Source organism: Trematomus bernacchii, unplaced genomic scaffold, assembly GCF_902827165.1.
Source record: "Trematomus bernacchii unplaced genomic scaffold, fTreBer1.1, whole genome shotgun sequence".
Taxonomy (NCBI): Eukaryota; Metazoa; Chordata; class Actinopteri; order Perciformes; family Nototheniidae; genus Trematomus; species Trematomus bernacchii.
Window position 1 is genome coordinate 225,001 of NW_022987731.1, and position 23,901 is coordinate 248,901.

General features: G+C 40.1%; 1 protein-coding gene and 3 non-coding genes across 4 annotated transcripts; all 4 read left to right on the forward strand.

The window, feature by feature from the left end:
• Positions 1-14,057: 14,057 nt before the first annotated feature.
• rpl10 (ribosomal protein L10) lies at positions 14,058-17,756 on the forward strand. The gene is made up of 6 exons (XM_034145631.1): positions 14,058-14,206; positions 15,414-15,472; positions 15,753-15,860; positions 16,532-16,670; positions 17,044-17,206; positions 17,544-17,756. Exons 1-6 carry the CDS (start codon positions 14,184-14,186, stop codon positions 17,697-17,699), a joined length of 648 nt encoding a protein of 215 aa, XP_034001522.1. The 5' UTR covers positions 14,058-14,183; the 3' UTR covers positions 17,700-17,756.
• Positions 15,540-15,674, forward strand: LOC117494718. The gene has a single exon (XR_004557111.1). It is a non-coding gene; the product is annotated as a small nucleolar RNA SNORA70 (small nucleolar RNA).
• LOC117494720 lies at positions 16,319-16,449 on the forward strand. Its single transcript, XR_004557113.1, has one exon. It is a non-coding gene; the product is annotated as a small nucleolar RNA SNORA70 (small nucleolar RNA).
• LOC117494719 lies at positions 17,326-17,460 on the forward strand. Its single transcript, XR_004557112.1, has one exon. It is a non-coding gene; the product is annotated as a small nucleolar RNA SNORA70 (small nucleolar RNA).
• Positions 17,757-23,901: the final 6,145 nt, after the last annotated feature.

The window sequence follows — 23,901 nt, forward strand, 5'->3', positions numbered from 1 at the left end:
AGAGAAATGGACATGGGTCTTTGAATACAATTAGAAATGTTCTCATGAGCACAATAGTTAAAATAAACACAAAGAAAAATAACTATGCAAAGCTGTGATACATAAACGACAAGACAGCAACACAGCCAGACCGCTGCAGAACAAGAGCTCATTGTCATTAGAGCACAAAGCGCCACTTTAAACCTCCCTCACCTGCACATAGCCTCCTTCTTCACACTTAATATGTGCTATCAACTCTCACCACAGGCGCAGCACACTGTACTGTGAGGATTTGAAGTCATAAAACCCAGCCAGGGCCGAGCAGAGTAATCCCTCTGACTCAGCAAGCAGCAGACTCTGAAGTCTGCCGCAGGGTGAGTCACGTCACAACTCCAGGAATAATGAGATGTTTGCAACAGTACTGTATGTGTGTATGCTGCTGGATGTGTACATGAGTGTGTGTCTGAGGGCTCAGGTGGAAAATGTGTGTCTGTTTTCTTTCTATGTATTCCCACACTATGCAGACGGGGAGGTAATCAGGCTAAACGCTGTGTGGTAATCTCTTACTTTTACTAGCCTGGAGAAGAAAACATTCAGTGATATGTTGTGAGAAAAGTTTGGAAATGTGGTCAAGACTACTCCTGTTAGGTCTAAATCACATCATAACACAAAGAAATGTCGAGGTTAAGTCAGACTCAAACCTTCATCCAGCTGAAAAATATATAACTGCCTCCAACTCATGTCCACCAAATGCCTCAAGCTGTGAAAGGGGTTTGAAGTAGAAGAATAGCATTCAAAGAGGACAAATAATGCATGTAAACGGTCTGCAAAGTCACAAACCCTCAAAGTACACCCTGTAGTGAGTAAAACTCTAACACAGAAAAGACCTGTCTATGCTGCCCCAGAACGCCTCGTTGGAGATTTCACTTTTTCTTCCTGGGTACAGTGACGTGACCATACCCAAATTGACCCATTGGTCCAAATGGACCAATCCGTGGAGCTCCTCACACACACACACTCTCTCAGCGGCGAAACTGTGACGCGCTGGGTGGGGGGGTGCTAGTGGAGCTTCGCAGCGGCGAGACTGTGGCGCGCTTACACTGTAGGTGTGCCGCGTTTGGGGATGCGGTGCTGCAGCACCCTCAACACCCCCCCTTCCCGCGTCCATTCGCGATGTCTCGCTGTCTCGCAGATCCCACGCAGCAAGCAGGAAATGAACCCAGCTCACACTGTCCGCTCCTCGCAGCAGCGAGCCGCGCAACGTCCCGCCAACACGGCACCCAGACCCCACGCAGCATTCTCATCTGTTTGTCATTACTGGTGTCATTTTCTGGTTGCTAACAAAGGCCATTGTAACACATAATCACTGATGTTCCGCTGTAACGGTGGTGGACTCATCAGAACAGAGTGGGCGAGCTGACCAATCAGAGCACAGTGGGCTCACAGGGAGGGGGGGGCAGGAGCTCCAACAAGCCGTGTAGGACAGAGAGTGAATACACATACTATACAGAGATGCTGTATGAGAAACCAATGTGAGTTTGGAACATTGAACAATGTAAATCTATTCTAGTAGACCTCAACAATGGAAATATGATCAGTAGAAATGGCCATGACATGGGACCTTTAAGATGGTAAAATGAAATAGGAATTGTGCCTTTAACCTGCATTGAGGGGCTTTAACCTGAACAGAAAGGATCCAGTAGTTAAAGGTTGTTTGGCAAAGATTGTCTAAATTCCCAAGTAGTCATTCAATTTAAACCCACCCGTGTAAACTGTGCAGATTAAACAAACACTTTGAATTAGATCGAGTTCAGATAGGGAGTGAGCAGCCAAAATTGAACTGACTCCACTGTCCAGCGCTCTCCTTCTCTCTACACTCCCTCTCTGGCCATATTAAGAAAATAGCTCAGATTGGAGGAGAGCATTGCTGACAAATGGAGAGAGATAGAGAGCTGGACCCCTTCCCAGATCCTCAGTTCCTGTTGGGTAATGAGTGCATGGGGCCGAGGCAGGATGAGTGTGTGTCTTTCTGCATGGAGTTATGGACTTTTGAGAGTGAGCTACAGTAAAAGAAAAAAGCAGCTTGTACGTGTGTGAGTGGATACTGAAATTAGACAGGGGTGCTTGGCATCGAGTAAACACATTCAAAGTCTTTAAAAGGAGACTGGACCGGGCTGAATGAATCACAGTACAGGAATCTGTTGCTCGTAGCTAGGCCATTATGGCAACACACGCACGCACGCACGCACGCACGCACGCACGCACGCACGCACGCACGCACGCACGCACGCACGCACGCACGCACACACACACACACACACACACATACACACACACACACACACACACTGGTCCTTCTGAAGTGTTGCCTATAGTCTATAATGCTTCACAACCCCTCCACCCCCTGTTAGTATATGTTGGGGACATATAAGAACCTGGTATGCAGATACACATTGAAATACTCCGACTCCCTCTCTTCTACAAACACAGCCTTTTAAGGTAAGCTCTCCCTTCCTTTCTCTCTCCTCTCTTTCTCTGCCTGTGTGTGTTTACCTCCTCTAGCCTAATGTGTTTCTGTATTTTTCAGCCTGCCTGCACCCCCTTACCAGAGGTGGGAAGTAATTAAGTACATTTACTCAAGTACTGTACTCAAGTACAATTTTGAGGTACTTGTACTTGAGTATTTCTCTTTTATGCTACTTTACACTTCTGCTCCACTACATTTAATGGGGAAATAATGTAATTTGACTTCAGACCATTTATTTAACAGCTTTAGCTGCTTTAACAAAATGCATCTCTTAAAATTAAACTAATGGACAAACTGTTAAAGTCACAAAAGAGTCAAATTATTTAAATATTTTACAAAACATCAATCAGGACTTTGTTTTTCTACAACAATAAAATGCTACTTGATGCAACAATATTATTTAGAAATGTCACATATGTAGAAATAACCCCCAAACCTCCCATCATTCTGTATCTACCCTCCTTATTGTTCCCATTTCTCTTGCTCTTTCCCCAGCGAGCCCTGCTGGATTCCCTCGTGAGCAGCCGGCCTCCTCGGGCCTTCTGCTCTCCTGAACTCTTCCTCTCAGCGAGGAGGACGAGTGGCGGCGATCAGTCCAAACAGGCTGTGAGGGAGAGAGCAGAGCAAACAAACAGAGGGTTGCAGCGACCCAGAGAGATGCATATCTGTGTTTTTGTCTCCACTCACAGTGGAGTGGTGTTGTGGGCTGTGACCACACAACAACAGCGTCAATACACTTTCATTAGACTGGAATCTAGGAAGAGACATTTCCCAAATCTGGGTCAGGGGCTGAAAAATAACCCCTGACTGTTTGGAGTTCAGCAGCTTCTGCTTTTGTGTGTGTGTGTGGGGGGTATAGATATGGAGAGATGGGCTCCAGCAGTTTTGTCCATATAAGGGAGGAGGAATGTGGAGAGAGAGCAGCTATGAATGACTGATCTCCCTCTCAGCCTCCCTCCCTTCCTCCATCTACCCCTCCGCCCGCCTCCCCCCATTTCTCCCCTAAATCTAGTTTTCTTACGCCACATCTTCCGGATTACTGTTGGTGCCTTCTTCTGTGCACAACATGTGCAAATAGCTTTCAAGTGAGTATATACACACATCCCTATGCATGGGGTATAGTACAACACACACACACACACACACACACACACACACACACACACACACACACACACACACACACACACACACACACACACACACACACACACACACACACACACACACACACAAGATTAGACAGAGTATGTCTAACCCCAATGACATCATCATTACTTTTCTGGCTCACTGATTTATCAGTTATGTGAGTTTGTGTGTGTGTGTGTGTGTGTGTGTGTGTGTGTGTGTGTGTGTGTGTGTGTGTGTGTGTGTGTGTGTTGTGTGTGTGTGTGTGTTGTGTGTGTGTGTGTGTGTGTGTGTGTGTGTGTGTGTGTGTGAAAGAGAAAGAAAGAGGCTCCTCTTGCTCATAGGTGTCAGGTGAATGATATGCATTACATCACCACTGCAGAAAAACACAGGTACCCACTCATGAACACTTCACATGCTACTCGTGTGTGTGTGTGTGTGTGTGTGTGTGTGTGTGTGTGTGTGTGTGTGTGTGTGTGTGTGTGTGTGTGTATGTGTGTGTGTGTGTGTGTGTGTGTGTGTGTGAGAGGATGTTTTTCTACAATCACACAGTCATCTACAGTCTCTCTGTCCGTTGTTGCATATAAGATGACAGCTGACGTCCTCACCTGAGTCTGAACTAGATTCACTGGAAACAGATGTCAGAGGAAACAAATAATGATGTCACCCCAGATGAACAGAGACCATATGTATTTAAAAATGATGTGAGTGTGGGTGTTCTTTAGTTATAGAAAAGAGGGCAGGGCTGAAGGGGGAGGAGGTGTGAAAGAAAATAGTTATTTTGTGGTTTCCTAGTTGCCTCTATTGATCTGTCTCTCTGGCTGGACACCTCCCCACGTCCTTCCTCATCTCATCATCAACTCAGCTTGTTTCCCCGCCTCTGCCTGTATTTTTTTAAATCTTTTAAGTACCCTTAAATGGTTTCGGTGTCTTGTGGGATACAGTCATTTAACAAGCTGTGTCAATGTGTAACATGGGTCTAATATAATGTAAAATCGATGTAACGGTGTAATTAAAGCGTAATATTTATGTTAAATGTGTGTAATAGGGGTGTATTAATGTTGTAATATTGGTTTTATACAGTATACTTGTAAATTGGTTGTAATAATAGTTGTAATAACAGTGTAATATGGGGTTAATATATCAAATGTATACCTAGCTGGGCAATGTCTCTCAGGAGATAGAGTGTAAGCTTGATAATTGAAGTCATATTTTGTTATAATTTGTTTCCAAACTATGCAGCACCATGGCTCTTTGGATGGCAATATGAAACTATTGAATCATTTTGAACCACTGATGGATTGATTACCATCAAATGTTCCCTACAGAATAAAGTTAAAATCAATCAATGTGTTGAATTTAGTTTTCACATGAGAAACAAACAGCACCTCAAGTGTTAGCATGCTAGCACACCAAATCTAATATGGTCAACATTGTGCTTAATATTAGCATGTTAGCATTGTTTTGTGTGTTGAGGAAATGACCAGCGGGGTGCTGTGCAATGGACACTGGGGGAAGTGGTGGAGTAAAGCTGAGTTATCGTTATTGGTAAAATGTTATTCTGTTATTGGACAGAAGTGAAAGCTGAGGAGAGACATAATGACAGGCGCTTTGGTACTTTTATAGAATTACATTCTTGGAAATGTTTCGTTTATTAGATTAACAATTAGTGATGTAGCTGGTTTATTTCCTGTGAGGCCACACATGACTTATATTGATATACTCTCTATTGCCCACACACACACAAACACACACACACACACACTCACGCACACACACACACATGCACACACACACACACACACACACACACACACACACACACACACACACACACACACACGCAAACACACACTCACACGCACGCACGCACGCACGCACGCATGCACGCACGCACGCACGCACGCACACACACACACGCAAACACACACTCACACACGCACGCACGCACACACGCACACACACACACACACAGGATTCCGCCAGGCAGAGCGGAAGGCTGCTCCTGCATGAACTGCATGACATCATATGATCTCATGTCAGAGGCATTGGCTCTGACATGAGATCACACAGACCTGCAGAGACACGACCTGCAGAGACGCACACACAGCGATCAAAGTACTGCAGTATTACTGATTGAATATCAAGGATATAATTATATATACTATATATTGTTATACATCGTAGGTGATGTAATGTTATTTTATTTTGTTCCCCCCTGGATTGTATTTGATGTGTTTAACTGTTTGTCCTATTCCTGATCCTTTGCTTTGGCACCATATCAATGTTGCAAAATTAAAATTGGGATTTCCTCCCATGAGTCTTTTTCTGGTTATTTCATGTTTACTGCTGGGGGGCCCCACAATGGTAGGTGTTTTTCAGGCCCCTAAAGTGCAGGAAACTTAACAGATAGAGAGAGAAACAGAACAAAGGAAGGAAGACAGAAAGGAAAGAAAGGTCTCACTCTTTTGTTTATGTTTTCATTGACCAATGGTCTCCCTGGCGACACTTAATTTTCACTTCCTTATTAACAATATGGGCACCAAATGCCCACTCAGTGGAAATATCTACTTGTTGCACAATCTGACACACCACAGCTTCACAACAAAGAGATCTGTGTGATATCCCACATCCTCCACACACAGTACTGTGACTTGTTGTGAAAGTAACTGTGTGCTTCTCCTGCTTTCAAGGTATAGTGAGGCTGTTTGGAAGTGGGGCTGTATAAGGTCCATATGAACAGTCAGTGTACTACTTACTCTAATCAGAATCAGAAACATCATTCCTTTATTTGCACCGGAACGTGGAAATATACTTTATTACAAAAGCAGAAATATAGTGCAGATAAAGTAAAGAGAATTACAAATTAAAAATAAGAAAGTATGCACACGTGATCAATAATAAAAAACACAATAAGTAAACACAAATAGCAGAAAAGTAAACCATGGTAAAAGACTCAGTAGTAGTATATATTTTGAGTGACCATATCAAATGAAAGGTGTAGCTGGTACTGTTGACAGATTGTAAATAAATTGAAAGAAAAATAAAGCGTGAATCGCACAAGTTTATATTGAACAAAGTTTACTATTGACAGGAAGTAAGTGGTGGTCAGCAGATCCCAGCTTGGAAAAGCAGACAGGAGTACCTGCAAAACATGTTTAAGACATCAATATCGCTTTAAGTGTACAATATATTTTGAATACTTACATCACTTTACTTTAATTTGCTGGGATGCAGCTACACAGTTTATATTTATGACGAGGAATGGAAACTTCTATCTTTGCTCTCGCCAAAGCACCAGACTCCATTAAAGGGGACCTATCATGCAAAATGCACTTTTGTACGTCTTTTATACATGAATATGTGTCCCCGGTGTTCCAGGGAACTCACCAAGTGTCAGAAAACACAACCCTCTCTATTTTCCTCCATACCCAAATCTCTAAAAAAGGGGTTGCAACGGATCTGATCAAAACTGATCCAGATTTGAACACTTTACTGACGTCAGGAAAGTGGCGCTACGGCTATTGGGCCAACTCCACCTATCAGGGGAATGTGGGGTTGGGCCACGGCCGGCCATTGCCGCTCGAAAGCGCTGGAGACGCTGTAGTACATATGCCAGGCAAAAAAAGCAGCGAAGAAGACTTCCTGCCCATAGTTACCATGGTTACCCTTCTGTTTATTCTCCGCCTGGTCTTTTTTTCTCCCTCCCCGAGGCTAAGCGTTTGCTCCGCTGCTTTAATTCAATGCAATCCCTCCCCGTCGAGGCAAGCACTGTAATTCTCTCCGGTTAGTCCACCAGCAGATGACAAACACCCACCTCTCCACCTCTTCCAAGGAACGAGGGGACCGTGCGGCAGAGTTTCAGTTTCAGTTTCTTTCGCCGGTCAAGATGTCCGTTAAAGTTTAAATCTTCCGGACAAAATTAGAAAAGTGCCGGTCAAAGGTCTTCTTTGTTATTTATTGAACTTTAAAACAAATGAATAACGACTCTATAGGCCTATAATAATATAATAAAACCATAGACTGTATATATAAATAAAACACGGAGATCTTTTTTTCTCCCCCTCTTGACTTGATCAGAGCACGGCTCCCCTCTCCTGCAGGGGGGCGTGGTCAGCTGCAGCTCATAGAATCAGACCCGTAGACAGCAAACAGCACATAGAGCGAAATGAGGCATGGCTAAAATGCATGATCTGTTTGGTATTTTGAAAACAGAAACGTATAAATATACCTTATATAGGTATGGCCGTACAATATATCATTTAAATATAGCATGATAGGTGTCCTTTAAGACATTTTATTTGACTTCGCAGCACATTACAGTTTCTGATCTGCGACTGCTGGAGATTGGTGAGGTTTCTTTGTGTCTTTGTGTGACTTTGGCAAATCCGAACAAATCTGAACCGAGCAAAGTCACACAATATCACAAACTATAACCAACCGGTCAAGGCAATGGTAGGAAAGTAACTGTTGGTAAATGGTCACTGTCGTTTTTAACAAACTGTATTCAAACAGCAGGAAATAGTGCATTTGTTGGGAGCTTGTCTCCCAGATTGAACACATGTAGTAATCTTATAAGTATTTTGGGCAGCAGGACAGTGTCTTGAAAATGAGTTATAATAAATGACACTGTGTGTGTAATAAATGGTAATAAAAGAACATGTCAGTGTGGCTCATTGATTTGTTTTAAACAAGAATGGAGCTGAATGGCTCAGAGCAAGAATGTATATCACGCATACACACACATTTTACTAGTTAATATTCTATTGTTGGTTTTGCCCATTGTACCAAATTATTTGACAAAAAGAAAAATCAAGGATTTTATCCAGTCACTGAAGAGTTGCCTCTTTATCTGAGACTCGAAATCAGAAATCATTCAAGTTTTGACCTGGTGTAATTCAGGAATGCAAATGAGTAAAACAGTGACAGGAAGTGCTTGATTAATCATCCCTGCATGAGCTTTACCTACTTATTCTTTAAGGATCTTGGGGGGCTCGATCCCAGCAGACATTGGGGAGTGGTAGCAGATTGACTGTCTTGTTGAATCAAATTTCATTTCAGTAAAGGCCTATAGGTGGAAGGGATTTGGCCTGAGCTATATTTTAAAAAGAGGTGTTAAAACTGGATCTATCAGCGGTGTGTTGTTTGGTAGCTAAGAGGCTGGACTGTTTAGAGTGGAGACGATACTCAGAGAAAATGACTGAAATGTAAACAGGGACTAAACCTGAACAGAGGCTGTTGCACAACTCCATACAGGGACCCTTCGCTGTACGTGATCACAGTTTAGTTTTTCAGACGAGACATACTGTTCACATACAGATATAAGAGTGTGGCGATATATATTGATAATAACCATGATATTTCTCAAATAAAATATTAATATCATTTTTTTAAAACATATATGTGTGGATGTTGCAACAGCTCATTTCAGGATTTATTAAAAACATGTTATGGTCAATTTGGGGTTTTGATTGAGTATAAGGCCTGGAACCCCCTCTTAAAATAACTTTGGCTAATATTTTGTAAAGGTTTACGGCAAACTTTGAAGGCATTTTTCACATCATCATGGCTCGGTAACAGTCATTATGTTCTGTGACATATTTTGCTTAATATTGTGTGAAAAAAAAACAATAAAGATATCATTAAGATATCAAAGATCTCCTCTTTCCAGCGGTGTATACAACTCAAAACAAATTTTGGGGTCAATGTATTTGATTTTGATATAGCAGGTCACACCCATATATAGTACGTATATACTGTATAAATATATACCTGTGGGGGAAACTTCTGTGTAGCAATGCAGGAGGAATCACCGACTCAAAAGGAGACACGGGGAGAGCTGGAGCTTTGATGGCAAACACTGATGGTTTATTTGGAGCCTAGGCCGGAGAATTCACAAAACAAGTCCGACTTCACGGTTGAGTTGCCACGTCAATTCTGAAGAACCCAGACCCATGTATTTAGCTAGTTCTGAGAGAATAATCAACATTGTGCATAACAAGATAGAATCATAACACCTCTATCAGCTGACGCCAACAGGCAGGAACAGGGAGACAAAACACTGAGAGCACAGTAGCCAAGGTTACAGGTGCCTGTGCTCTGTCAGGACAGTATGAACTGATAAACAGGGTCAAAGTTATGGGCCTTGGAAATTATTTCCCCAACAGTATCTAAATGCATTGTCCTTTTGTTTTATTCTTTGTCATTTGCTATGCTTTCTTTAAAATGAGTAAATAATACAACACAATGCTGCTACCGCTCCTGTAGGTTTGAATTGCCCTGACTGTGGTTACACTCGCACTGCACAAAGAACACACACACACACACACACACACACACACACACACACACACACACACACACACACACACACACACACACACACACACACACACACACACACACACACACACACACACACACACACACACTCTCACAGACAAGATCCACACTTCCGTTTTCAGAGTAACACACAGGGTGTTAGCCTCCACACCCTCATCACATACTGGTCAGCGATCAGGCTTTGTGTGTGTTTGTGTGAGGGTGTGGTTGTCAGTATGAGCAATTCAGTGTTAAGAATATATTCTACATTTAGGTTGTCAAAAGAGCAACACAGATAAAACAAAAATAAAACAGTCATATTCTTAATCTTCAGTGTCATTGACATCCTGAAGTGTGCTTTCAAGCTTCCACATAGTAAATGTTCTGCATCTGATGTTACTCATATGTTCATCTGAATAGTCATCATGCTCTTATACAGGGAAAGACTTCACTGAATAATTGGGTTATTAACAGGATGAGTGTCTTCCTAACCGTTGTTTTTGACAGGGAATCTTCTGATTTCCAAATATTGCTAGACGGATAATAGAGGGGTGCAGTGATGACGTATTTTTGTAGGCCGACCCGGAAGTAAGCTGCTCAAGGATTTTGGAATATTGTAAAAAATAAGATCTGTGGAAAACGAACCTGTTTGATAAATGCACATTTTGTTCAGCCGGATAATCTCCACATGTCTACCCAGGGCCGGCCCTCCCTACACGCAGATCACGCAGACTGCGTGGGGCCTCACCTCGCGGAGGGGGCCTCACCTCGCGGAGGGAGCCTCATTTTGCGGAGGCAGCCTCATTTTGCGGAGGGAGCCTCATCTGATGCGCTTATGCGGCGCAATTAGTGTAAGCGCCCCACAGTTTCGCCGCTGCGAGTCTCCGGTGCTTGCAGTTCACGCGCGTGCTCCACTAGCTCCACCCCCCCGTCGACACTCGCGAAACAGAGGGCCTCGTCACATAACTTTGCGTGGGGCCACAAGTTGGCCCTGTGTCTACCCTACTTTTATAATTTTCGCCAGAAGCAAAATGCTAACGTTATGCTATAAACGAAATACAGCCGAGTACAGCAGGGTCGCACGACTTCAACGTCATGCCAACTTGACTCGATATTCAAAAATACAGATTCAAAATTGTACAAGTTGAAGCGTTTGTTTTAACAGTTTGCAGGAGGCAGGTACTTGCTTTCAAGCAGAACAGGGCAAACAAACTTAGAGGAGTGTGTACGTGTTCGGCGTAATGACGTACAACGTCCTCCATAACTTCTGTAGTCCTATTCAGCCACTTGTTAACAACCATCGTTTTTCAGACACGTAAACTCTTCAAAAATCACCAGTGGGGTCACTGCTAATGTATTTAATGTCGTAGAACAAAACGTGATCCATCTCTTAAATTTGTGTCAACCACAGACCTTATTTCCAGCTATTTTCCCAAAAACTAGTTAAAAAAAACCATTGACTCTGAGACGAGGGAACAAGAAGTGGTAAAATGCTAACTCACTTCCGGGTTTTAGGACATCATTGAAAACAGTCTAATTGCATTCTTGCTAAAAAAAAACATTTCTGTACTAAATCTTAAACCTAATCCATGAGATGGTTATGTTAGCGTAGCATAAGCGTGTTGGACGGCTCTGCCTAAAGCTATCAAATATGGCTACAAACACCTCACCTACTAATTAACATCACATGATCTGGAGTTCCTTGAGAAACTTCCAAAAGTCATTGTGCCTAGCAAGTATCAATCCAACCCATAACCCAGTTGCAACCAAAAATAGTTGTACAAATAAGCAAGTCTAAGAGGTTTGGTATGAACATTGGTCAGAGACTGAAATACTGTAGGCTTGCTATTACTGTCAAGTCTTGATGCCAGACATGTGACTCAAGTCAATCGCTCCAAGTTTCAAGTAAAGTGCCAAGTTATTGTTTTTTGGTGTCTTCATGTCCAGTTGAGTCCTTAGAAATGCCCAGTCCTGTCACAGGTCAACTCAGACACCAGAGAAGAGAAACCCTAACCTTAACCTTAAAGACAAAAGGAAAGTTTTCCTAACCCTAACCAAGTTTGTTGTGCTAAACCTAGAACATTATTTTAATAATAGTTTTGAAAAGTGATTCCCAGTGTGCGCCTGCATATTGTGTACTGTAACAACTTGAATTGTCAATTGAAAATGTTGAATATATAAAGCTAACTTAAACAAGTGATTCTAGTCTTCATGTTTCAATTAATTCAAGTCAGTCTTTCACCTCCAGGTCCAAGTCCCAATCATTTTTATTGTATGTCAAGTCGATTTGCAAGTCATTGAAACATTGACTCGAGTCGATTCAAGTCCACATCCCTGCTTGATGCAAAAACTAAGATAGTAGTTTCCTGCAATCTAGCTTCATATTCAGCTTACAAACATGACAGATGTATGGATCATTACACTTATCTTTAGGCAAGAAAGTGGATAAAGTACTTCCCAGATGTGAAGTAAACATGTAATCTTCCAAATCAACTAGCTAATCAGTTCATCTTTGTAAGTAAAGAAAAACGACTCCTTTACAAGTGCAGTCCTGGATTTAGTTGGGAAATTGAGCCCTATTCTTAGCTCTTGTCTGGAAAGCTATGTGTGTGTGTGTGTGTGTGTGTGTGTGTGTGTGTGTGTGTGTGTGTGTGTGTGTGTGTGTGTGTGTGTGTGTGTGTGTGTGTGTGTGTGTGTGTGTGTGTGTGTGTGTGTGTGTGTCATTGGTCACCAGAAACAGGCACACACTCTAGGACCATTTTTGGTCCTTGCTCCCTTTCCATGGTCTCACTGTCATCTTGCCCTTCAGCGAGGTTGAGCTCAGACACAGCAAAGTCTGGAGGAGATTCAGAAACGGAAGGACGGGACGATAGGTTGCTGTTGCCGAGCTGATAGATGACCTTCACATGAGGCTGTGCAGGGATCCAGTCTGAGTTAAAAGGCCTTCCCCACTGACACACCAAGGAGTGGCCACTTCCTAATCAGAGCAGGGGTCAAGTGGCTGTGTTTGCAAAAGAATGTTATTTCATCATTTGTAGACTCCATGTGTGTTTATTGGGGTAGGTAAATTCCCAGATAACTGACTTTGAATTCACAAAACATTTGTAGAGCTTAAACAGCAGCTTCTTAAGCAAACTAAAATCAAAGAGATGTGAGTGCTTCAAATAGGACTTATCAGGCATATATAACTCTCACAAATCCCTCAGGATGTTTAATAAACCGTGTTATGTTCAGTGACGTTAGAGCAGACGTCTGAACAGGGTTAGGATTCCTCAAATTCCCGAGCTAGAGAACAACATTTGTTCTGCATTATCAGCTAGGAGTTCATATATGAGCTCATTGCTCCTTTTTTAAGAATTAGCAAGTAGGGCACAGAGAAGCAGGGACTTTATGCATATATACTACAATAGTGACATCTGAAGGCCATTTTGTGGAGTGCATCAGGAGTCTCAGGATCTGAAACATTTGGATGTGGATGAAGGACATCTCCTTCCCTGGATGGGGAGGCAACAGTTTTTTTTTTTGCAATACTTTCTTCTATTTCTTTTTCTATTATAATGCAATATTGTCATAGTGTTTTCTTAATTTACAGCACATGTAATGCATTTTACTTGCACTATGTGTCACTCGCACCATTATTTGCAGCATGTTATTTCTATTTAAAAGGCCATTTTTATTTATGTTTATCTCATTATTTGCTTTTATATTGGCCCTTATGCATAGGCTATGTTTCATTAAAGGGGAAACTGTTTACACTATTTGTATCATTGTGTTGCAAGGAATCAAACAGTAGGTCCATATTTTGTACTGTAAAGAGAAAAGTCGGAGTATACATTTTATGATTTGGTGGATGTAAGGTGGACGTCTCCTGTTGTTTAAAACTACAATTCCCAGCATTCAGTTTAAACTAGATAACTGAAGGTTCAATTATTTTTACAACACTATATTTAAATATATTCATTATATTAGTGCTTTTATATCCGTGTGATTTAATTCTAGAGCAAAAATAATGTGTAAGTGAATATAAATTATATTTCCGCACAGGCATTGCTCTTATTACGCAGCGGAAGTCGGCTTGTCTTCCTTTCCTCCATTAGGTGAGTACGTGGTGGGAGCGTGGTTTCTCCGGCTCTCCCTCAAATAGACTGATTTAAAGTTATTTTAAAGATATACTGGTCTCGTTTTTACTAAAAACAAATTCTTATTTGTTGATTTATAGATTGCAACCATGGGCCGCCGTCCAGCCCGCTGGTAAGTCCTGTCTTACATATTTTCTTTGCCGGGCCGGTTTAGTCTCACTCGGAGGAAAATGGCAGCGGCTCCGTTAGCACCATGTGCACTGTGCTAGCATACCGACTAGCCGTGTCGACACACCTCCACTTTTCTTATTATATTATCTGAAAACATGTCTCTGCTACACGACATGTGTAGACATTCAATTCCTGTCTTAACCCACCGTGTTAAATGCACCTTCATTATTACAATGCTCCAAAGCTAACTTGTTGAGAGCTACGTGAGCTAACGTCAATTAGCATGAAGCTAGCGCGAGCACATCAATACCAAATATAGCCGAATTTTAACGTTTTATTAATGCACGTCACAGTTTCATCTTAAGCACACCACTGTAACATTACCGGTTTACGTTTCAATGAAGTAATTGTAGCAATATATCAGTGTCAAGTGTATCAGAGTTATAAGCCTGTGACTACGTATCTTAACATCAGAAAGGTTATGTGACATTTGGTGCTGTTCCATGCGAAAACTGGACTATAATAATGTTGACCTGATGGTCCCTTAGCATCTTGTCAACGACTATGCTGTGTTATTCAAGCATACGGCTGTCGTTGTTCTATTGTCAGTAATTGTCCTTATAATGGCTTATAATTATTACAGCCAATACAAACCTTATATTTATTCCTGTTTCACAGGACTCCATTATTGTCTACCGTTTTTAAATTAAGGAACCACGGTTTGCTTGAGACATTATACTCATTAATAGGAATAGACCAGCAACAAATACTTAGTAGGACACATTGTATATTCAATCGCTGAAAGTAGTACCCCACAAATTATAAAAACCTACAATACAATCCTTCTAAATAAAAAGTAAAAAATGATGGCCTTGCTGTTTGGGAGTGACTCAAAATGCAATTACAGTTCTTTAAAGCTGTATCAGGCGTCTATGGTGTTTGCGACAACGTAGGCTTAAACACATATTAGAAATGTGTATGGGGTAATTTTAGTCAGTGTTTCAGGCCCTGAAGTCAAAATGTTGAGGCATCCTTGGGCAGGATAAATAACCCCAATTGGCTCCTGTGGGCATGTCTAAGTTTATGGAAGTAGCTTTTGTTGTATCTGCCAAATGACACATTATGTAATAACCGTAACCATGAATTAGTATTGCAAAAACAAACACAGACTTTTGTAGGTAAATGGCTAAAATGAACTCTCTCCACAGCTATCGCTACTGCAAGAACAAGCCTTACCCCAAGTCCCGCTTCTGCAGGGGTGTGCCTGGTAAGCTGTTTAATTCTTTCAGAGTTTAAAGTGACTGCTTGTTGCTAAAATTCTATTTTAGAAATCCCTGCAGCTTATTAAGCCGACCAGTTGTGCTGTCAGTGCGTTTCTGGTGTGCAAAGGCTGCACACAGTGAATCTTTGGTTTGTGTATGAACTCAGCTGGGAGGTGCCGAGTGCTTTAAGGGACCACTGAGACAAAATAATCAATCCGATTCACGGTCAAAAGTCTGATTGGATCATTTCAAACCTTTTTACTAATGGTTATTTTCTGTTTGTAGATCCCAAGATCAGGATCTTCGACTTGGGCAGGAAAAAGGCTAAGGTTGATGAGTTCCCCCTGTGTGGTCACATGGTGTCAGATGAGTATGAGCAGCTGTCTTCTGAAGGTGAGGAGCAAACCACACACAAAGATGTAAATGGGACATAAAACCTTGTGTCTGAGGTTCTAAAATGGTGAACTCTACATTAGTCCTTAACCAGAAACTCCTTCCACTGCTGGACTCCAGCATTTAATAAAGTGTTTGGAGAAAAACACTGATTTACTTGAACCTTCTTCCAAGGTCTTCAGTTGCACACAAGTTAACATTGCATACATTATTATCTAGATATTCATGTTAAAACAATTTTAATTTTGGTAGTAAAGTTATATATTTGACTGGAGAGTGGGTCAATGTTTATGTAATGCAGTCCTTTAACATGCCTTATTCAAGTCAGGGGTTAAAATCCACCTTGTATACTTTTGTTAACATTTTTAAATGCTCCTCACAAGAAAGGAACGCTAAATACCAGATTCAAAAGAGTACAAATAGAAAAAACAGTCTTCCACAGATTGCTTTAGAAATCCCTGCAGCTTATAGCACCAGTTGTGCTGTCAGTGCGTTTCTGGTGTGCAAAGGCTGCACACAGTAACTCTTTGGTTTGTGTAAGAACTCAGCTGGGAGGTGCGGAGTGCTTTAAGGGACCACTGAGACAAAATACATCTTATCTGATTTACTCTTAAGTTTTGATTGCATACATTGTCTGTCTGATTCACCCCTCCCCTCTCACCCCTGTGCAGCTCTGGAGGCTGCCCGTATCTGTGCCAACAAGTACATGGTGAAGACCTGCGGTAAGGATGGTTTCCATATCCGTATGCGCCTGCATCCCTTCCACGTCATCCGCATCAACAAAATGTTGTCCTGTGCTGGAGCTGATAGGTGAGTCTGTCTGTGAATGGAACACAATCATATCAATTATCTGTGGCTATGGGATAATTGGCATCTACCAATCAGTTGGTGGTTCAATCACCACCCTAGTCAACATGTTGTAGTGTCCTTGGGCAAGATGCTGAACCCTAATTTGCCCCTGGAGGAATTTCTACAGTATTAAAGTGTATGTAACTCACATTGGAGGAAAGCTTTAGCTAAAATGACCTGTAACTGAATGAACTAGGATAGTGAGCCTTCAAAAATAAAGGATGTGATCAATTGGAATTTAGATTGGCTGTGCCTGTTAAAATAGTGGACTAATTTATTAGGAGATATTAGTATTATTAACTCCCTTTTGCTTTGGTCTACTTTTCATTGTCAGGCTCCAGACTGGAATGCGCGGTGCTTTCGGTAAACCCCTGGGCACCGTGGCCCGTGTGCGCATTGGTCAGGTGATCATGTCTGTGCGTACCAAGGCTGCAAACAAGGAGCACATTGTGGAGGCTCTGCGCAGAGCCAAGTTCAAGTTCCCCGGTCGCCAGAAGGTGAGCAACATGTCAACAGTGAAACCTCAGGGTTTTATTTTTTTACAAGGGTCAATTATGTGGACCAATTGAAATATCTTGTATCATGGATAAAATATCAGCTGATTCATGACTCAGCTCTGCAGTTTATTAAGCCGACCAGTTGTGCTGTCAGTGCATTTCCGGTGTGCAAAGGCTGCAGACAGTAACTCTTTGGTTTGTGTAAGAACTCAGCTGGGAGGTGCCGAGTGCTTTAAGGGACCACTGAGACAAACCATAATGTTTCTTAAAGGCCATACTCATTTTCATGTGGTTAACCATTGTAAGTCTGAATTGACGGTGTTGCCCTTTCCTTCAGATCCATATGTCCAAGAAGTACGGCTTCACCAAGTTCAACGCCTGTGACTTCGATCAGATGATGGCCGAGAAGCGTGTGATTTCAGACGGCTGTGGGGTGAAGTACATTCCCAACAACGGACCCCTGACCCGCTGGAAGAAACTGCACGCCATCTAAAGCATCATCAGACTACCAATAAAACTGGGTTTGATTAAAAAAAAAAAAAAAAAGATATCTTGGCCATGGCTCTGATTTATTTCTCAGGAATCCTACATTACATATTGTTTTGTGGGGAAGGTAATGTTTACAATTTATTGAGTAATATCAGGGTGTCCGCGGGGTATTAAAAGTTGATAAATCAATTTAGCGAAAATTAAGGCTATTAAACAGCATTTTCCAAGCTATTACGTTTTGTAGCTTGTTTTCAATAAGTATATGAATTGTCCAAAGAGGTTGTATTCTACAGTCTGCCTGAATGTAATCATTGCGTAGGTGTGTAGTGTGATTCTGTGTAGTTTATTTATGGCATCCCGTTGGATTTGACGTCATCTGAACTAGGGATGCCAGCGATTATTCGATTATTCGAATATTCGTTACAGTCTCCATAATCGAAGATTATTTTTAAAATTCGATTTTATTTATATATTTTATTATTAATATTTATGTTTTTCTTTTTTTTCCTGGTTTGGTTTCAACCAAAATATAGACTAATGCTAATAATAGTAATAGTATTAATAATTGTAAATGACCATTGATCACACCACCAGTTTGTTTTACTGTAAACTTGGAGGAAGCCAGCAGTGCAGAGTGCAGACTGCTGCTGCAGCCTGCTACACACCGACCCCGCCCCCCCCCTCCCTCTCTCCGTCACACGTGCGATTGATTTATTGGCGACAGAACAGTGAGAACACAACTAAAGATGAACAGAGCGGCACGTCCACAGAAGAGTTCCTCGTGGAACTACTTAGAACTGACAAGTGCAAATGAAGTCAAATGCAAGCTCTGCGAAAATTTAAACAAAATTCTCTCCCGCGGGGGGGTGGTGTGTCGAATAATCGACTAATATTCGCCAGGGCTGTCCGATTTTCGATTTTGATCATGGTCAGTTTCTGGCATCCCTAATCTGAACAGGACATGGCACGCTCACTGCTTGATAGCGCTTAGGACGATAAGGAGGGAGGACAATCAATACTGTCTATAGTCAATGTGAGGTCAAGTGTGTCGCCAAGGTAACGGGTTAAAACTCAAAGTGGCGATGAGGTCTTAAAATGTATGGAAAGGGTCTTAAAAGGTTTTACATTTGACTTCAGGATTCCTGCATATACCCTGAATATGACTGCCTTGAAGGGATTTACAATCTGCAAGTCTTATTTTCTTCATGGTGTTAAGTACCGTTCAGTGGTCATACTAAAACAAAGCAAAACACTGAACATGAAGATCTGATGAATTGAAGTCTTTAGTATTGCATAAGTAATACTGAAATGTGAGCATTTTGCCAGGGGTCAGATTCTGAATGTATTCATCTCAAAGGTCTGAGGAGTCTAATGAAAAATGTAAAGAACAAACCCTTTATAGAAATCATATTCAGGACAACATCCATACCCTGTTATATATTTACAAAGAACTGAATATAAAACAAATCAACAAATGCCAAGTCTCTTAAAGATTAAAATAATTGATATTACGTTTTTAACATACTTGTTATCGGTGGTTTATTTGTTTTTCAAGTGATCACTACTGGATAATATAATTTCTAACCCTAAAAATGCCTGGAGGAAAAAAAACATCACCGGGTAAAGGAAAGTAGTGAAGGATAATTTATCAGTTTTTAAGAAGACTACCACAGGGCTAAGAGAATACGTCTGCATTATACAGTGGGCGAAGTATGATTGAATACAATATTTGAATGAATAAAACATTGCAATATATACTAAGGCCCACATCTACTGTGCCCATTATGATTTAAACGTTTTGAATACATAAAATAAAGCTTTACAAACATCACGAAATGTTTCTAGTTTCTAAAAAAGTAAGCACTTCAGCAAGTTATGGCACGAGATGGAAAATGCTTTATAAGCACCTTAACCTGGGTTGGGAGGGTTGCAATAAGTACTGTATTCTGTTACGATGACTAAATTATGTTAGAGGTAACCTATTCTGTGTAACAACATATAAAAGTAATGTAACCTGATAACTTTATTTCATTTTGGATTACCTCAATATCACATTCAAGGCAGATAAAGTGAAAAGAAATATCGCTATGATGTTTTTGACTTTGTAATATGTAAGACAACAAAAGAATGTGACCTTGGAATAGAAAAGATATTTAGGATGAAAATGATTGTATTGATAGGAAAAGCTGCCTTTCACTCAGCATATTCAGGCAGCAGCCTATACACCAATGAAACACGTGAGCACATACAGTTTAAAAAAGCAGAAATAAAATCTGAGCTGACAGAAAATGCTCCGTTTTAGTTTAATATACACAGTTAAGCTCACACACACTATTTAATGAACATATAAGATAAGATAGTCCTTTATTAATCCCCGTGGGGAAATTCAGTTGTTTAAACAGCAACAGGGTAAGAGTGAAAAACAGGATAGCACAGATTAATAAAATCAAAAATAAGATCAGCGATAAAAATAATAATGAGAAACTATGAAATAAGAAATTAATACAATTAAAATTAAAATGAGCATATATACATATTTGGTCATATAAACTATAGGTAAGAAATGAATTAAAATGGACATATATTATATACATATAGTCATATATTACATATTAGATATATTAACATGGGTTGTGGAAACAGTGTGTATTTATGTCTAGTAATAGTTTCACATTATTGAGCCCTTGTTGTGCAGCCTGATGGCTACAGGCACAAAGGACTGACCGAGGCGCTTGGTGCTGTGTCGTGGAGGGATGAGTCTGTGGCTGAAAGTACTCCTCATCTTCACTAGCTCTGCATGGAGTGGGTGGGAGGGGTTCTCTAGGATACTGTCGAGCTTCCTCCTCGTCCTTAATATAAATTCACCTACTGAATTAAAAACAGAACAAATGAAGCAAAGAAAGTGAAACCATAAAGCAGATTCAGGCAGTAGGCGTATAGATTCACATTTAAAGTATGAGCCTACAGAACAGTACAGTTTACAGAGAAGAGACAACATCTGATCCTAACACAACAAACACTATTATGATCTTTTTTGATTTTACTAATACTGTAATCCTGTTAGTAATCCACATTTTTTTTATAAATGTAACAGTAATTGTATTACATTTCTTTAATGTAACTGTAGGTTAGCTTTTTACTGTCTACTGTAAAGCGGGTTACAACTAGTTTTTATTCTTATAACACTTTTATTTGAATATGGTCATTGAATGCCCATATGAGGGGAAAAAGCAATATTGCCTTTAATTTAAATGTTTTACTCAAACAATATGTAGAAATGTGTCATGCTTGTGTGAAATTACATTTGTATTTTCAAATGTAGGTTAAAGGACCTTACTGCTTGTTCTGTCACCTCCACGCCCAAGGTAGGGATCCTGGTACTCAGCAAAGAAGGAACAGCTATAATCATATCTCTCTAATCTCCAAAAAAGCCTAGAATATTTATTTTTCACAGCCAAACTTATTCACAGCCAAACATAACAGTATCTTAGGATAATAAGAGAAACACAAAAAATAATTATTTCCCACTTGACAGTTAACGAAAAGAAACAACAAAAAAACACAACACCAAAACATCACATGTACAAGGAAAAGTGCAACACCCTCATCTGAGTCCTACTGGAGTAGAAGGTGGAAAGCGGCGCATAATAATAATAATAATAATAATAATAACAATGGGACCTGCAAATAAAGAACAGACATCACATCAAAGACATCAACAATATTTACCAATGGAGGCCCAGGGTAGATAAACGTATTCACATTCCGCTTCATATAGTCCAATTTTTCTTAATTTATACAATTTCTTTAACTGAAAAATACATACACAATTCTTTAGATCCTTCTGTTGAGAATTCCACAATTTTACACCAACCACCGAAATACACATTTGCTTTAGAGTAGTCCTTGCACAAGGATGCTTAAAATGAAATGTCCTTCTGTGGTCTTCCTTGTCTGATCCAAAAACAAACAACTGTTGTAAATGTTCTGGTAATACTCTGCTTTTTGCCCTGTGCATTACTAATAATGTCTGTAACTCAGCTATCTCTTTGAGTTTCAAGAGTCCTGACTTAAAAAACAGTCTGTTGGTGTGTTCTCTTGAATCAGCTTCATGAATGATTCTTACTGCCATTTTCTGTAATATTGACAATGGCTTTATGTTGCTCATGTACGTGTTCCCCACACTACGTATACAGTAAATACAAAATGGCAAAATGAGTGAACAGTATAATATTCTCAATGCCTTGTAATCTAGCAAATACTTTGCCTTGTTCAGAACATAAATATTCCTAGACACTTTCGTTTTAACATGTGCTATTTGTGATTTCCATGTCAGGTTATCATCCAATGTCACACTCAAAAATCTAAATTCAGAAACCCTTTCAATAAGAACTCCATCAATAGACAGTGAAATGTTTTCATCCTTTTTTCTATTAGCAAAAACCATAAACGTATCAAACCATCTTTTAAGTTTAACCATTTCATGTCCAATACATTTAGCTAAAATGTTTAAATCGTCTCCTGAACAAAACAATGTGTGTCGTCTCGTCTGCAAACAACACAAATTGCAATAATGTTGACGTTTCACATATGTCATTGATGTACAAAATGAAAAGTTTAGGCCCTAAAACCGAGCCCTGTGGGACACCACATTCTATGTTCATGCCTATGGTTCATACACTCCTATGTACTACCAGCAAATTGTACATATTGTTGTCTGTTATCTAAATAACTTTTTAACCAATCTAGAACTACTCTCACACCATATGTATATCATTTTGAAATTCAAATGAATAGGTTATGGTCTATGGTGTCAAATGCCTTTTTTAAGTCAATAAATACACCTATTGTGTATTTCTTTCTTTCTATAGCTGTTGTAATTTCTTCTGTTATTTTCATTAAAGCTAAAGCTGTTGATCGATTTTTCCTAAATCCATACTGACTCTCACTCAACAACTCATTATTTTCAATTAAATCATCACATTTTTGGACAAACAATTTTTCAAGAACCTTGTGAAAGCTAGGACACTATTTTCATGCTATCTGGAAAAATACCTGTCTGAAGTGAAAGATTAAAGATGTAGCTTAGCGGTTTAATAGTCAATAGTCGTTGTCACTATTGTCATGACGATCCCATCACTATCAGTCAAAGTCTTATTTTTGCATTTGTCTACAATGGATCTAATTTCAATTTTGTTTATCTCTCCCAGAAACATTGACGCCACCCGTCGCCAGGAGTTTGTATCTTCCTGGTGGAATGCACTTATTGTAAGTCGCTTTGGATAAAAGCGTCAACTAAATGCAATGTAATGTAATCAATATGTCGATTTTTAGGAAGGACTCATATGCAGCATTTACATCTTCTACATAAACCCCTCTCCACTCTTCCTTTAAGAGGTCACTCCTAAACTTGTCTTTTGCTTCAGCAGTCCTCACCCGGACATATCTACTGCGAGTCTCTTCCTTCTTTTTCTTTCATTGCCAATCATATGCTACAAATACAGGTAAATGGTCGCTTTTGTCATTTATTATTAGCCTAATCACCTAATAAAAGAAATAATCAATACTTCTCAATATTTGGTCCACTAACCATATTAAACATGACCATTTACTTTTTTGGTGTAATAAAACATATTATGTAACTACTTCTACTTCTTTTGGTCATTATTATATTTGTATATGATTTTAGCACAGCTGTTACACCAGCTTAGACATGCTCTATACTCTGCAGCCATTTGGTCATTTCAGTTCTGCTTGTAATAAGTACATTAGTAAGAGGATATATTTAGAGAGAGTGCCTCACCCGGTTTTTCCTCCAGGCTTTTCCTTCACGCCCATTTTTCAAAACTGAACAGAAGGTGGAGTGAAGCGCTCCACGGAAATCCTTCTCCACCCAAGTTATGAATTCATGTCTCATTTTCTTCCCTTTTAACCATCAGAAATGTGATAAAAGTTTTCTTGAGAAAAATAAATAGGAAACATTATTAGTTTTCACATGGAAGTGAAACTTAAGGGTTAGAAAGTGTAAAATCCCCTTTACATACACCACATAACTGGCATATCTACACTCCTGATTCTCTCAATAATCACATTTCATCTCCCTCATAGCTGAATCATCTTCATATGAATGTCACAAAGTCAATCCAGCCTTGAAGGTGAACACAAAGTAATAAAAGACTGATCTTTTGACTCATTAACAGAAGAAA

Excerpts from the sequence above, each read along its gene's own strand:
- rpl10 (XM_034145631.1), top strand. The coding sequence starts at position 14,184 with ATGGGCCGCCGTCCAGCCCGCTG. Across the intron at positions 15,473-15,752 it reads CTTCTGCAGGGGTGTGCCTG|ATCCCAAGATCAGGATCTTC; the intron begins GTAAGCTGTTTA and ends TTCTGTTTGTAG. Across the intron at positions 15,861-16,531 it reads TGAGCAGCTGTCTTCTGAAG|CTCTGGAGGCTGCCCGTATC; the intron begins GTGAGGAGCAAA and ends ACCCCTGTGCAG.